The sequence below is a fragment of the Apodemus sylvaticus genome, chromosome 6 (genome assembly GCF_947179515.1).
Source record: "Apodemus sylvaticus chromosome 6, mApoSyl1.1, whole genome shotgun sequence".
NCBI lineage: Eukaryota > Metazoa > Chordata > Mammalia > Rodentia > Muridae > Apodemus > Apodemus sylvaticus.
Window position 1 is genome coordinate 88547 of NC_067477.1, and position 15921 is coordinate 104467.

Sequence of the window (15921 nt, forward strand, 5' to 3'; positions counted from 1 at the left end):
TAATTGGAAAGACATTTTTGATATAATATTAGATATTAAAGTGCTAAGTGTCTCCACCTTTGGTTGTGTTTATGCTTGTTGTGTGTGCATATGTATATATACATACTAAAAAATACATGATAACTCTTTGGAGGAGGAAAAAAAAAACATTTGTGATTAATAGTTGGGGCATGCCTCCTCTCTGTGAATAGAATTTTCTTATAAAGATCATATTGAAAAATTTTTATTTCCTGGTTGTAGTTGAAATGCACATTGAATAGACTGACATAACTGAGTCTCTAAAAAAAATATACTCAACAATTTTAATTAAAAGCATGCAAATTAATAGCTTGATTATGTTTAGATCATGTTTTTATCAAGCAAATTAATAATAAATATTTAAATTCCTTAATGATCCTAACAAAGACGTTAAGGCACCATTACACCTTTGAATCAATCATGGATGGAAACTCTAACAGATACCAATACTCACAAATAAGTATTTAGATTTAAGAACATTCCATAACATAATGGCCAAACACCATTTCATTCCATCATCCCATTATCACTTAGTATTAAAAGTGAGACATTGTAACTGGATTTTGGCTATTTTCTGGATTCCTTTTTCTTTCACCATTCTTCATTCCTTTTCCTTTCTTTCAACCCACTAACATTAGCTAGGAGAGAAAAAAGGATGAAGGACAAAGAGGGCAATATTATCCTTAGCCCTACTTCCTGCTGATTAGAGGCATTGAGATCCTTGGAGGCAAGTTTGATCATTGCTGTCAGGAGATATCTAATTTTCTTCTTCTTGTTTCTTCTTTGCCCATGACCCATGACTAATTAACAAACCATGATAAACACCAAACGATGACAACCAACAAACTACCAACAACCACCATGTCTCATGGAGCCCTAATATTTATATACCCTCTGAAAAGTCCCCAGAATTCCAAATATCACACAATTGCAGAAACTATTTGCAGCTGGACAAATCACAACCCAACCAGAGCATGAAGCAAATCATAGTCAGCTGCTGTGGACAATCTGAAGCAGCCCTATTTCCCCACACCTAGGGTGAAAACAAAACATACAATATTTTTGTATTTTTAGAGAAACCAAAATGCCCAAAATTGTTCCTACAACACATGCTTTTGTTTCTTTTGAGGCATGATGTGGTTCTTGAATAATGCATCCATTATAAATTATAATATTTTAACTTTCGTGTTTCCTAATATCAGTAAATACTTAATCATATTTGAAAATGAGAATTTGATTCACATAAGATTCTCTGCCTGGGTTTTGTCATAATTCATGGACAGTCATCATTACACCTAGAACCTTTTTCACACTGGGTTCTATTTCCAAAACACAGCTATTATTCAAAGAGAAATGTCTCTGAGGTTTTAATTAGATAGTGATGATTAATGAGATGTACGAAGAACTTTGGTATTCTTTAAATCATCATCTAAGAAATGTTTTCATGATAACTTACATAATTAAAATTAATTTAAAGGAACATAGATAAAATATTTTGAATTTTATCTGAGGATAGGGAAGGGATTTACATTGCCTGATAGAAAATTTTGTCACTTTAGAAAAATAATTGGTTAGACTCAGCTTCAAGTTGTGTACATTTAAAGTAACTAAGAAGTTTAAAATGTTACTTTGTGGGCGGAAAACATCCAATGGAAAAAAGATAGCCTTTTCAACAAATGGGGCTGGTTCAACTGGAGGTCAGCATGCAGAGGAATGGGAATTGATCCATCCTTGTCTCCTTGTACTAAGCTCAACTCCAAATGGATCAAGGACCTCCACATAAAGCCAGACACTCTGAAGCTAATAGAAAAGAAACTGGGGAAGACCCTTGAGGACATCAGTACAGGGGGAAAGTTCCTGAACAGAACACCAATAGCTTATGCTCTAAGATCAAGAATTGACAAATGGGACCTCATAAAATTACAAAGTTTATGTAAGGCAAAGGGCAAACACCATCAAAAGGGCAAATCGGCAACCAACAAATTGGGAAAAGATCTTCACCAACCCTACATCAGATAGAGGGCTAATATCCAATATATATATAAAGAACTCAAGAAGGTAGTCTCCAGAAAACCAAATAACCCTATTAAAAAATGGAGTACAGAGTTAAACAAAGAATTTTCACCTGAAGAACTTCGGATGGCGGAGAAGCATCTTAAAAAATGCTCAACTTCATTAGTTATTAGGGAAATGCAAATCAAAACAACCCTGAGATTTCACCTTACACCAGTCAAAATGGCTAAGATTAAAAATTCAGGAGACAGCAGATGTTGGCGAGGATGTGGAGAAAGAGGAACACTCCTCCACTGCTGGTGGGGTTGCAAATTGGTACAACCACTCTGGAAATCAGTCTGGCGGTTCCCCCGAAAACTGGGCACCTCACTTCCAGAAGATATCCTGCTACACCACTCCTGGGCATATACCCAGAGGATTCCCCAGCATGTAATAAGGATACATGTTCCACTATGTTCATAGCAGCCCTATTTATAATTGCCAGAAGCTGGAAAGAACCCAGGTATCCCTCAACAGAAGAGTGGATGCAAAAAATGTGGTATATATACACAATGGAGTACTATTCAGCCATTAGAAACAATTAATTCATGAAATTCTTAGACAAATGGATGGAGCTGGAGAACATCATACTAAGTGAGGTAACCCAGACTCAAAAGATGAATCATGGTATGCACTCACTAATAAGTGGGTGTTAACCTAGAAAACTGGAATACCCAAAACATAATCCACACATCAAATGAGGTACTAGAAGAACAGAGGAGTGGCCCCTTGTTCTGGAAAGACTCAGTGAAGCAGTATAGGGCAAAACTAGAACAGGGAAGTGGGAAGGGTTGGGTGGGAAAACAGGGGGAGGGAAGGGGGCTGATGGGACTTTTGGGGAGTGGGGGTCTAGAAAAGGGGAAATCATTTGAAATGTAAATAAAAAATATATCGAATAAAAAAATTTAAAAAGTTACTTTGTTTTTCATCAATCATGACATATTTAAATATTAAAACTAATATACTGAAGCAATTATCACTTGCATAATGCACCTCCCCTCTGAAATAAAGTGTAAAAAGTCTTATACTTGACTGAGTTGCTGAAATGGTGAACTAAAAGTCTACAGAATAGGTATGTGTGTTGATTATACTATACATCTTATCTCAGGGAAAAATATCAAAGATATTAAGTAGATAAAGTTATAATATAACCCTGAGTATACTTTAGTAGAATAAGAGATAAACTTACTCAAACTTTAAGTAATTTACATAAGGAAAATATTAAAAATTTAAAAAGATTGCCTTGTAGTTTACATGTGGGAGAACCAGGCATGGACAATTTAAGGAGTCAAATATGAATGTCAGATAAAGTTGATTAGAATTATAGCCCGAGGCCAATCAAATACAATTCCAATAGTATTCTGAATGCCACCATCGGAATCTCCAGACTTCTAAAAACCAAGCTAGACAAACAACATAGAGTTAGTGATTCAGTGACCTCCATGCTACTGAATCCCATCCCCATTGTCAAGGATGCTTTGTTGGCTGAGGTTAGTGATTCACACATCCACTTGGAAACACAACCATGTTAATTAACTCCATTCAAAAAATATTTCAAATTGATTCTGCCTCACATGGCTGACTTTTCTCAATGGTTCACTTATGGTCACCATGCAGTCATGCATTCATGTTTTTTGGCTTAATTATGAATTTCTTAGCTATAAGGAAATGTCAAGGAAGAACAAAATAGCTGTGGAAATATATACCCTTCTTTCCCTGTGAAATGAAATTAAAGGATCTTGTCCTTCTAATTGTGCTTGTTTTTAGGATTGACTATAGAATATTCTTTTTCTAATTATCAAATAGTGCCTGAAAATCATCTCTGTAAGCATGTATGCTACATACACAAAGCACTTTAGCCAAGTATTACATCATTTAAAGTCATCAAAAATTAGCAACCTTGAGGCCAAATAATCATATAGCTCCCTAAAATTTCCATGTACTTGTCCTAGATAAAACACTTATGATTTTAGTCCTTCTCAATAAAAAATAATTGTCTACAGTACAGCCTTTATTTCTACTGACTGTAAACTTAATTCAGAAAGCTGTCATAATGATATTAATGATTTGAAGTAAAACTTCATACACTAATCAAAACACAGTCTTATTTAGACTCTGTACATTATGACAGGTTAATTTTTGTATACCTCATTTGTATTCATAAAATACAGACATTTATTGATAAATTGCCAGAAAAATGAAAGATTTTTCAACTGAGCTTCTCTGTTTATCTTCATGGAGTCTTAAGAGTCTTCTTGGAGAATTAAGATGATAATTGTTGGAAACTTGACAAAAATCTATTGCTTAAGCTTGACACACAGCATGTCATAGTCTTGCCACCATCACTCTTTCTGTCCTTCTGTTCATACACTTAAACCTTGTAAAAACAAAGGAGTTTTTATATTTCATTCCATCCTAGTCCATTGCCTTCATCCACACTGCCCCAGAGGTTCTCAATTCTTATACCCCTCTCTGAAATCTTGGGTGTCAAGACTAGCTGCTCACATTTACTTTATGTTTATGGTGCAATGCACTTTTCCAAGAGACTGTTCATTATTCATTAATTGATAAATGTCTCAATCCTTCCTTGGGGGAAATTGTTAGTCCCCTGACTAGTCAATGGTAGGTCTGAGATTTATATGCAGTTAATTTGGCTTAAGACCTTACCTCATGAGATAACAACACTGTGATATATTGATTTCAACTCCAAGAAACCTTCAAGGTCATTAGTATTGTCCATGCCAACTTTCCTCTTACTTCCATCAATTCTAAATTCTTGTGATCTGCTTTTTTTTTTTTTTTGGTTGGGTGATACCTCTCTGAAGACTGTATTCTGACTAATATTTTATAGTTTCTGTAGTAACTATTAAAATGCCATTCACATGTTGAACTCTCTAGAAATATTGGGTATATGGATTTACCAGAGAAGAAATGAAAAGATAGTCCAAAAAATATACCACAAAAGAACTTGAAACCATTTCAATAATTTGTTTAGCCACTTTATATTTCAAAAAACATGATTATTCAAGCTGGCAATTTATTTCTTTACAAATGTATTTTTTCTTATGACTTGGACTTTAAAAAGTGAGTAATTATTTGAACAATTCAGTTTCAAAATAATTAATTCAGTTGACTGAATCCTTTCTTTCTTTTTTTTTTTTTTGCAAAACCGTATTATAGTTTTCTTTTTTTTTTAAATGAAAAAAAGTGATAAATGTATTTATTCCCAGAGAAAGAATGAGTGTTTTAAGAATAAGAACAAATGAATAAACAAATAAAATGAACAAATTTGATGAGGTAAAATTTTTGAGCCAGGGTTTCTCTGTGTAGTCCTGGCTGTCCTAGAATTCCCTCTGTAGTCAAAGCTAGCTTTGTTTTTTTCTTTTTTTATTAGACATTTGCTTTATTTACATTTCTTTTTTTCTATATTATTTTTTTCCTTTTTTAAAATTTTTTTTAATTCGATATAATTTATTTACATTTCAAATGATTTCCCCTTTTCTGGCCCCCCACTCCCCGAAAGTCCCATAAGCCCTCTTCTCTCCCGTATTACAGTATTCAGTTTTCAAAAAAACCATATTACAGTTTTCAAAAACTATTCTCCCAAGAGTCTTAGTGAATTGAGCTTACTGTAAAAAACTAATTAAAGTAGAAATCATTGTTTATAGTAATGACTATATCAATATAGCTGATCTTTCTTTGAGCTGATTCAAACATTTTTTGCATTTGTGCATATATTCCCTCATTTATATAATATCCTGTTTGGAAGGGGAAATATTAATTTTGTTTAAAAAATAAGCTAACATTTAAAATATCTTAAAATGATTTTAATATATTATTTAGAGGTAGTTTACCTTAACTCACTCAATTTCTTGTGTTTAATGAATGGGGAGACATGAGGCATATTTTTTTCTTGAACCATCAGATAATATTTCACCTAATTTAAAAAAAATGTTTGTGTTGTACTTTATTTTGACAGTTGGCCACTAGAAATTTTATTAATAACAATAATCACAATTCTCAAAATATTTATAACCACACATTAGATGTGGAATTTAAGGTGCATCCCTTATTCTTTCAAACTCAAAGTTATATTTACATGGGCAATATTTCCATAATGAACAATACAGTTAATGTGGGTTGATACAAACTTATAGAAAAAGATTTCTAGGGGGAATTCAATGCTAGAATTATTCTTTTCCTTTTTGTCTTTTGTGTAATCTATAAACATGTATCATACCTGAAATACAAGTACAAAAGCAAATTATCCAAGGTATAATTTCATGGCACTCAAAGGGCTGGAACACCTTTCATGAATGACTTTGGAATGGATTTTCTTAAATTCCTAAATGGTCCTTCTCTTAGTAATTTAGTGATGAAATCATGATTGTTAAACACAGTATAGATTTTCAATAACAGAACAGCTTCCTAATGAATTACGCAGGAAATACAATAAAGCTAGAGACCTAGATGGGCATGGCAGCTGTGAGGAGCTAGGAGGAGAGGGAAAGGAAGGAAGAGGAGGAGGAGGAGGAGGAGGAGGAGGAGGACACACACACACACACACACACACACACACACACACACACACACAGAGAGAGAGAGAGAGAGAGAGAGAGAGAGAGAGAGAGAGAGAGAGCACCTTTTCATTATCAGGTAGTTATTTTATTGATTTTGGTGGCAGCAAAAGGCCTGCTTTCTTGCAATTCTTCCTACATGACCAAACAACATGTTAGGTCTGCCCCTGACCTGGGAGGCTGGGGGGGGGGGATGACACTGTTTTCTGAGTAGATAAACACACTTTAAAGTGAGTTCTTCTACAATTAGGATGGCATTACATTCCTTACTGCTGTTTGTTTAACTGGTGGCCTTGAATTCACAACAGAATATTCAGAAGTGAGTATGAGAAAGGTAGCAAGGCAAATTCAAAGCAGTGCTTTCTGGGACGATGCTTACTCCTCCTCAGACCTTTCAGAGGCTCAGCTCACTTTCCATTTTGGTCATATCACTGTTGCATCCGTGCACCTTGAGCATACTGCCCACATATAAACAGATAACTACCCTCTGCTTGCTCTTCATACAATAAAATGATGCAACATTTTCAGTAAAAGACACAAACAGCATTTAAGTTTGCCCTTGTGAGGTGTAACCCTGTAAAGACTAACACTGGTCAGTCTTGCAGAATCCTCAGACTGACCCTCCCCTCAAGTTTAAATAAAGCCATTCATTTTAGTTATACGCCCAGTGAAGAGGAAAAAAGCTATCCCAATACATAAAAAGACAATATAAACCAGCAGAGCTTGTCAACTGGAACCTACAGGCAGAGGAGTATTATAATATTGTTTCCCCAGGAGACAGTGACTAAGGCACACACACTGACCATTCCCGAAAAGAGGTAAAGAGAGTGAAATGGCTCAACGTACACACACCCCGCTCCATACCGGGGACGAGTCTCCGAGCTGCGGCGGGTGCTCTCGGAGAGCCAGGCTGAAGCTGACAGCCCCCACGGCCACGCTGGACACCCCCAGCCCTATCTCCAGCACAGAGAGCACCAAAAGGCTCCCAATGATCTGGCCGCTGGTACACATTCTCCTTGGGTCATCATTCCTTCCAGCTCAGAGATGGAAGCTGATCATCTACCTTCTTTCTTCCAAAGTCCTCCTCAGCCCTTTCTGCCCCCTACCACAGTCCAGTTCCTCAAACTTTTCTTTCTTCACCAGCAAAACATTATCCACAAAGGTCTGGATTTTCCAGAACCAGAAAACCAATTCCGTGGCCAGGCCAGAGAAGAAAGCTGATCCAGCTCGTGGCGCGTTCACAGAGACCGCGGGCGATGGGTGGGAGTCCAGAAGCTTGCACCGAGGAGCCAGTCTCTGGAGAGTGGAACCTGGATCTGAAGCCTTGTCAGTGTCGGAGGCGCAGTCAGGAGTTCTGCCTTGTCTCTGCTCTGCGCTCCCAGGAGCCTTCCGCACCTCCCAGGCTCTCTTCTCCTTCCTGGCGGAGGAACCGAGCTTGATTTCCTAGTGATAAAGGGGAGCTGCTCACAACTCCTCTCCGCCTGTCCTCTCGCCTTCCCTCCTTTGTTTTACTGTCTGCGCGAAGTGCTTCTGTGAGTCCCTAGGTCTCCAGGCAGAGCGGGTGAATGGTATTCAGCACCACATTCCTAGCACTTGCTCTGTCGCCAGAAAAAGCGACCTTGTCTGATGGCCTCTTTCCGTCTGGGTTTTTTTCTCATTGTCGTCCTCCCCCCCCCCCCGCCCCCCCCATCTGATTCTCTCTCATCGCTATGACCTCATTGGGATTTAGGAGGCTAACGGAGGAGGGAGAATCCTGATGTATTTATTTGTGGGTCTAGGACCAATACTCTTAGTTGACCCCTGATTCAGTCCGCCCCTGGACTCAACCCCAGGATCCTAAACTCCTTACTTCTCCTCTACTCAGTTCCTCTTAGGTTTCTGCCTCAGCCAGGAGGGGCAGCTATGCCTGGTCCCTATATCAATATGGGCTCATTCTACGCAAAACTTTCCTTTAATGTACTTTTCTCTGCTTCAGGGGCAGAGAAAAAAGGAAAGCCAAGTGCACTGAAATAGACCAGACCCCTGATTATACAAAGATCTGAGGGGACCCTCATTGAAGGAGTCACCTATATCAGTGAGCCCATACTGGAGCCTGCTCTTTAAGAGAGAGAGGGTCCACTCTGCTATCATTACCTTGTACCTTCCTATCCCAGAGGGAAGAAGCTGTCTGCTGGAGTCATATTTTCCTTGCTAGCCACACACCCACACATCCTGAGAAGCATAGTCAGAAGCAGCGTGACAGAGACCCTGTGCTATTTATCTCATTTCAGTTGAGATATACATACTTAAGTACTACAGCAGAACAAGCATTACTTAAAAATGGAAACAGTTTGATCTAGTACATAACTGATTTTGACCATCTTCAATTTTTCTGAATCATTATGGCAGGGACTCAAGTGTAGATTGTGTAATTTTGTTGCTCTCTATGATAAAGTTTCATAGTCTAGATATAGTGGAACTGCTACGCATGCCTCAGAGTTGTATTTTACTGTTCTCTCTCCTCCGACCCCCTGCCCAGGAAACATCTCGAGGTGTTCTACTGAAAATATTCTGGATGAAGAGGGATGAGATCTGAGGTATGGATCCATCAACCATCTTTTCCAAGAACTGATTCTTCCGTTAGGGATAGGTTGAAGGGAAATATAAAGGGGAACACAATATAAGGGCATCTTTGCCTCTGCCCACATACAGACAAATCCCTTTGGGATTGCATAATACATTTTTTTCTGTTCAAGATCCAATGTTGAGGATCTTGAACCCAATTTTGCCCCAGGAGTGTAGGTTTCACCTTTAAGTATTTGATGCAAAACATGCTTCATAGCTTAACTTCGACACTCTCTTTTCTTTCTTTATAATATGCTTTTTTTTAAAAGTTTTAAAACTTGAGAACAAAAATAAAAAGATTGCAAGATATTAAATGTTAAGGAATTTCCAGATATTGTGATATTTGGAGCACAACTTACATAAGTGATGTTGATTGATAATTAGTGATGTTCTTTTCCACTTCTCAAAACCTTTCCCCTCAGATAACTAGTTTCCAGAATTTCTCAAGCAGTTTGTGGATTTAACAAAACAATATGTGATATTTAAATATTATATAAGTCAGCCTAAACAGAAATGAGACATTTATGCTGCCTCATTTGTGGTTTTAATTTAGCCACTTTGTTTTGTCTTTCTACTTTTTATTCTTTTGGAGGAAGGAAACATGGTATTAGTGCAGTTTTCTGTGAAAAAGAATTACCCTGGGAGAGAATTATATTGAACACTCTCTTGATGTTAACCATATAGGAGTTTTAAAGGAACAAAGAAAAATATCATCTATTGAGTTTGGTTGTTCATTTCTGACAAAGATCATCATTTGAAACCAGTTACTTCAGTATCTAAAACTCTAGTCATATGTCCAAATATAACCACCCTTGATTGATTCTGGATCACTTGTATAAAACATAAAACTTCTGAAAATCACAATTAAACAAGTACAGATTAAATCTATGAGTAACTATAGATGAATTAAGATCAACCAAATATTTCAGGAGTGACATATTAAAAAAGTCATTACTTGCAGGAGAAATTAATTGTCCTGTTTCAACTACCAATATTACAACTGCCTTTTTTTTTTTTTGGCAAAAAGTATATTTTACACACATTTTTAAACAATGTAAAGAGTTTCCTAAAGTGATCCCAAATACTTCTAAAAATTTCTTTATACTTACAAAAATCAAGAACAAAAAAGAGTTCAGGCTGAAAAAATTGTTATTCTTATCATTATCTTTCAAAATAATGTCAGAAAAACAATTATAATATTAAGCTAAAAACCAAGAGAATTCATATAAAATCCTTTCTATCTAAACTCCAGTGCATTTACAATCCAGGATTTATTTTTTCTTGCATCACAGTACAATCAAAAGTATTACTCCATTGAAATGGCTCAACACTTCTAAATATTTAATAAGAGCAAAATGCAAGCTTGCTACCTGCTGTCTTGTGTATGATACAAATGAATGTACAGGTAACCTCAAAATAATTCTAAATCTCCTTAATTAATAATTCTTAATGGTCTTTCCCTTTAAGGATCTTAAAGTTGTAAATAAGTATTCAAAAGTTATTAGTGCTTTATATACTTATTTTTACATATTATAGACATTTTAATATTTTGTTAAAGAAACACCTAGAAATTGGTAAACAAATCACTTCATCTATGTTACGAATCATGACCCCAAAACCTCATTGTGTAAAAGTTTACTCCTCAGCCTGTCTCTGGACATGAAAGAACTTAGGTCTTTAGGGATATGGTTTTGAGTGGACTGTTGGGCTCTCATCCATTCTTTTTCTTTTCTTCCCCTTGTTCTGGCTACCACAAGGTAAGCAGGTCACTCTGCATGTTCTAGCTACTAAAATGTTCCACCTCACCACAGCCTAAAAAGCTGCATGGCCAACTAACCATGGAACCATGAGATGAAATAAACCCCTTCTTTTAAAAGTTGGATTCACTTAGATAACTTGTTATTATCACAGAAAATTGACCAATATTCACTCCCACTTAATGTAATGATACATGTTGGCAAAATGATAATGGTAGTTACTAATGTAGGGTGTTACTACAAAGTCCCTAATTAACACAAACTCTGTGTCAACAAGCTAGAAACATTAGAGAATTACTCAAAAGAAGAGTTCCCTTCATCAGGCTGGCCTGTAGGCATAGATTGTGGGGGCATTTTCTTGATTAGTGATTTATGTGGAAGGTCCTAGCACATTGTGGGAATTCTGAACAAAACATGGAGAGCAACCCCATAAGTAATGTTTTTCCATGTTCTCTGATTCAGATTCTGCCCCTAGGTTCCTTCCTTTAGTTCCTGCATTGGCTTACCTTTGTGATGGACTGTAACCTATAAGCCAAACAAACCATTTTATTCCAAGTTGCTTTTGGTCAGTGTCTTTATCACAGTGACAGAGAAGAAAACTAGAATAGTTCCTGAAAATTTAAAGGGTCACTTTTGATAATGATTACATTTATGATGGTACAAGCACTAAACAGAATGGTCAAAGTAGCTGAAAGAATTAAGGAAAGAAACATAAAATTATTTTAAGTCACTTGCTGGTTGTGAAGTAATAAAAGTTTACTTAATATTTTGATACCCATGTTAATGCAGTTAGAAAAGACTGTATTATAATGAATTTGCCAAATAGAAAAAGCTTGAATTTTCTTTTGATTTTACACTAACAAGCAGATGCAGTGGAACCAGAACTTATTTTTTGCCTTTTATTGTCTTTTAGTGACAATGCTACTGAGAAGTATCTTTAGTGTTTGTGTTTATTACTTGGAGAAAATACAATATATTACTGTGTTGCTCTTGCATTTTCATTTATAGCTAAAGTATCACCTGTTTATTATCAACTTATTATATAAACTGATTTCTATTTTAATAAAGCATATGTGTTCTCTTACACCTAGTTATTAGGTAGAATGGAACTGTATTAACTCATTCACTGTGTCCAAAACACATCCACTGTTTTGAAAATTTCCAGATACAGCACAGCATTTAGCAAAGGACTATTAGCCAGGCAGAAAAGAAACAAGGTTTTTCATCCTAGTTTTATGTCATGGGCATTTAATAATCTTATAGCCAGAGTGGTACCAGACAGAAAAGGGTGACCTTACATAATTTAGCAACTAAATAACAGAGTTCTGGGAGCAAAATATTGCTCCAAGATTCATGTGTCACAACCTTAACCCCCAGAGGGATAGTATTGGTAGTCATGGCTTTTAGTGAACAATTAGGTTTAGAATGCTCATGCGGGTACATCCTCTCTGAAGGAATTAATACCTTTACAAAGGAAAGAAAGACTTTTTGAAAATAGCTCACTTTCAGAATTTGAAGCCGAAAACATGAAGGAACATTACATACTGACTTGCTCCTTATGTCTTGTTTAGCCTGATTTCTTATACAGTCAAGAACTACCAAGGGATACAAGAACAAGACAACTATCTTCAAACTAGTGAGAGATATTCACCACACATTAAGCTTAGACTTCTTAGCTTGAAGAATTTTAAGGAGTTGTTTAAGCCATGCAATTTATGGTTCAATGTCAGATGACTAATTGCTGATTATAAGATGACTAATCCATTGAGCTGGCCAACATTTTTAGGGCTGAGTCTTGGAGATCAGGAGTGTGATGGAGACGTTCTATAACTCTACATAAGTAATCCTTGAATTTCTTCCTAAATTCATAGAGTATAATTGGAAGATACAAATCTATAATGTTACATAAAAATTATGAAGTGGTAATAGCCAATCTCTCCTCTCCAAAATTTGTTGAGGTCTATAAGCTTTTAGGTCTAAAGAGCTTAATTAACCTCAAATAGGAAAGGCAGGGTAGGATAAACACACCAGGGGATAGGTCAACCAAATTGCTAGAAGCCAGAAATAAATATTAAAACTTTAAAAGAAGCAGAGAAAGGGGGCAGATTATAAGGAAAATAAAGGCAAAATTCTAATACTGAAACTATTTCCTCTAATACTAAAACTATTACAGAAAGATGGCAAATCGAATATACTACATTGATAAAGTTTAAATATCAGCCAAAACTAAATGTACAAATTCTTTACCTAGAAACATGTAATAAAATAAGAGAAACAGATTTTCTAAAGGAATTGTTGAGCATTGTAAAAACGGTTATACATGTGGAAACAATACCCCTTTTCAGTTACAATATTTTAAAAGAAAAAAAAACAATATATTTTGTAGTTTATGGTATGTGTTCAAATAAAAATATGAGAAAGCCAAAGTATACTATAGCTATTTTAATACTAGAATGAACCCAGATTTCTGTGAGTCAAGATATTACACACACACACACACACACACACACACACACACACTCACACATATCCTGGTGGAAGTAGTTTCAATAATTTAGAAGTGTGATTATAAGCTTTAGCCTAGATTAACTACTAAGCAACAATGATAAAAAGCAGCATAGAAAAGAAGTCAAAGAGCAATTAATATTAAGCTTTATTATATTTACTTAAAAGAAGAAAAGAAAAGTAAACAGAAGGAACAAGATGGAGCCATCGATCCCACCCATATCTATAATCATAATTACTTAGGTGTTCTGATTACTCTAATTAGAAGTCACTGAAAGAAAAAGTCTTAGTAATAACGAAATGACTTGCCCTACTCCTCCGCCACCACCCTGTTCTGTGGATGTGGTAGACCTGGGCCACTTCTGCCACAGGGAAGATTCTACTTCTTGATACTTTCTAGAGAACTAGCAGCAGCAGGGTTTTTGAGAACCGGTAGCAGCAGAACATCTGAGAACTAGTAGCCTGCAGGGCATTCGACTCTTGCCAAGTTTGCCACAGGGAAGATCCCATCTCCTGATACTTCCTGAAGAATCAGCTGTATGCAGGGCATTTGAGAGAAAGGGAATTCCAGGAGTAACAAAACACAGGCCTGCAGGACAGAGAAGTAAGAGAGAGCAAGATCAGCTAACACCAGAGATAACTAGATAGCCAAAGGCAAATGCAAGATCTTTACCAACAGAAACCAAGGCAACATGGTACCATCAGAACCCAGTTCTCCCACAACAGCAAATCCTGGATACTCCATCACATCAGAAAAGCAAGAGCTGGGTTTAAAATCACATCTCATGATGCCGATGGAGGACTTCAAAAAGGACATAAATAACTCCCTTAAAGAAATACAGGAGAACATGGGTCAACATGTTGAAGCCGTTAAAGAGGAAACACAAAAATCCCTTAAAGAAATACAGGAGAACATGGGTCAACAAGTTGAAGCCGTTAAAGAGGAAACACAAAAATCCCTTAAAGAAATACAAGACAATATGGATCAACAGGTAGAACACCTTAAAGAAGCAACACAAAAATTCCACAGGGAATTATGTGAGGACATGGGTCAACATGCAGAAGCCCTTAAAGAGGAATCACAAAAATCCCTAAAAGAAACACAGGAGAACATGGGTCAATAGGTAGAAGCCCTTAAAGAGGAAACACAAAAATTCCTTAAAGAATTTCAGAAAAAATAAACAAACAAGTGAAGGAACTGAAAAAACTATCCAAAATCTAAAAATGGAAGTAGAAACAATAAAGAAATTGAAACGTGAGACATCTCTGGAGATAGAAAACATTGGAAAGAATTCAGGAGTCATAGATACATCAGCAACAGAATACAAGAGATAAAAGAAAGAACCTCGAATGCTGAAGATGCCATGGAAAACATTGACTCAACAGTCAAAGAAAATGCAAAATGCAAAAAGCTTGTAACACAAAACATCCAGGAAATCCAGGACACAATGAGAAGACCAAACCTAAGGATTATAGGCATAGATGAGAGTGAAGATTTACAACTTGAAAGGCCAGCAACTATCTTCAACAAAATTATGGAAGAAAACTTCCCTAACCTAAAGAGAGAGATGCCCATGAACATACAAGAAGCCTTCAGAACTCCAAACAGACTGGATCAGAACAGAAATACCTCCCGTCATATAATAACCAAAACACCAAATGCACTAAACAAAGAAAGAATATTAAAAGCAATAAGGGAAAAAGGTCAAATAACATATAGAAGGCAGAGTGTGAAAAAGTCTTAAGGATATGAATTGAACCCAGAGCATTCCTACAACAGTGTTTAGAGTTCTAACACAATTAGAAATATTTTTTATTAGAAATATTCTTTATTTACATTCCAAATGTTGTCCCCTTTTTCTGGTTTCTCCCAGAAAACCCCCTAACCCATCCCCCTCCCCCTGCTCACCAGTCCACCCACTCCCACTTCCCTGTCCTGGAATTCCCCTATACTGGGGCATCTAGCCTTCTCAGGACCAAGGGCCTCTCCTCCTTTTGATGTCCAACAAGGCCATCCTCTGCTGCATATGCATCTGGAGCCATGGGTCCCTCCATGTGTGCTCTTTGGTTGATGGTTTAGTTTCTGGGAGCTCTGGGGGTACTGGGTTGTTCATATTGTTGTTCCTCCTATGATGTTGCAAACCACTTCAGTTCCTTGGATCCTTTCTCTAACTCCTCCATTGGGGACCCTGTGCTCAGTTCAATGGTTGTCTGAGAGTGTCCTCCTCTGTATTTGTCATGTACTGGCAGAGCCTCCCAGGTAACAGCTATATCAGGCTCCTGTCAGCAAGTACTTGTTGGCATCCACAATAGTGTCTGGGTATGGTAACTGTACATGGGATGGATCCTTAGGTGGGGCAGTTTCTGGATGGCCTTTTCCTCAGTCTGCTCAACATTTTGTTTCTGTA

At 36.7% G+C, this 15921-nt stretch overlaps 1 protein-coding gene across 2 annotated transcripts in view; it reads right to left on the reverse strand.

Annotated features, from left to right (window-relative positions):
- The window catches only part of Tmem196 (transmembrane protein 196), a 65795-nt gene extending 58137 nt beyond the window's left edge, over positions 1 to 7658 (reverse strand). The window contains exon 1 of one of the 2 annotated variants that reach the window (XM_052186670.1): positions 7512 to 7658. In XM_052186670.1, coding sequence (XP_052042630.1) covers positions 7512 to 7658 — 147 coding nt within the window. Of the gene's footprint in view, positions 1 to 7493 lie in introns of both variants that reach the window. The other variant, XM_052186669.1, reaches the window with a different exon arrangement.
- Positions 7659 to 15921: the final 8263 nt, after the last annotated feature.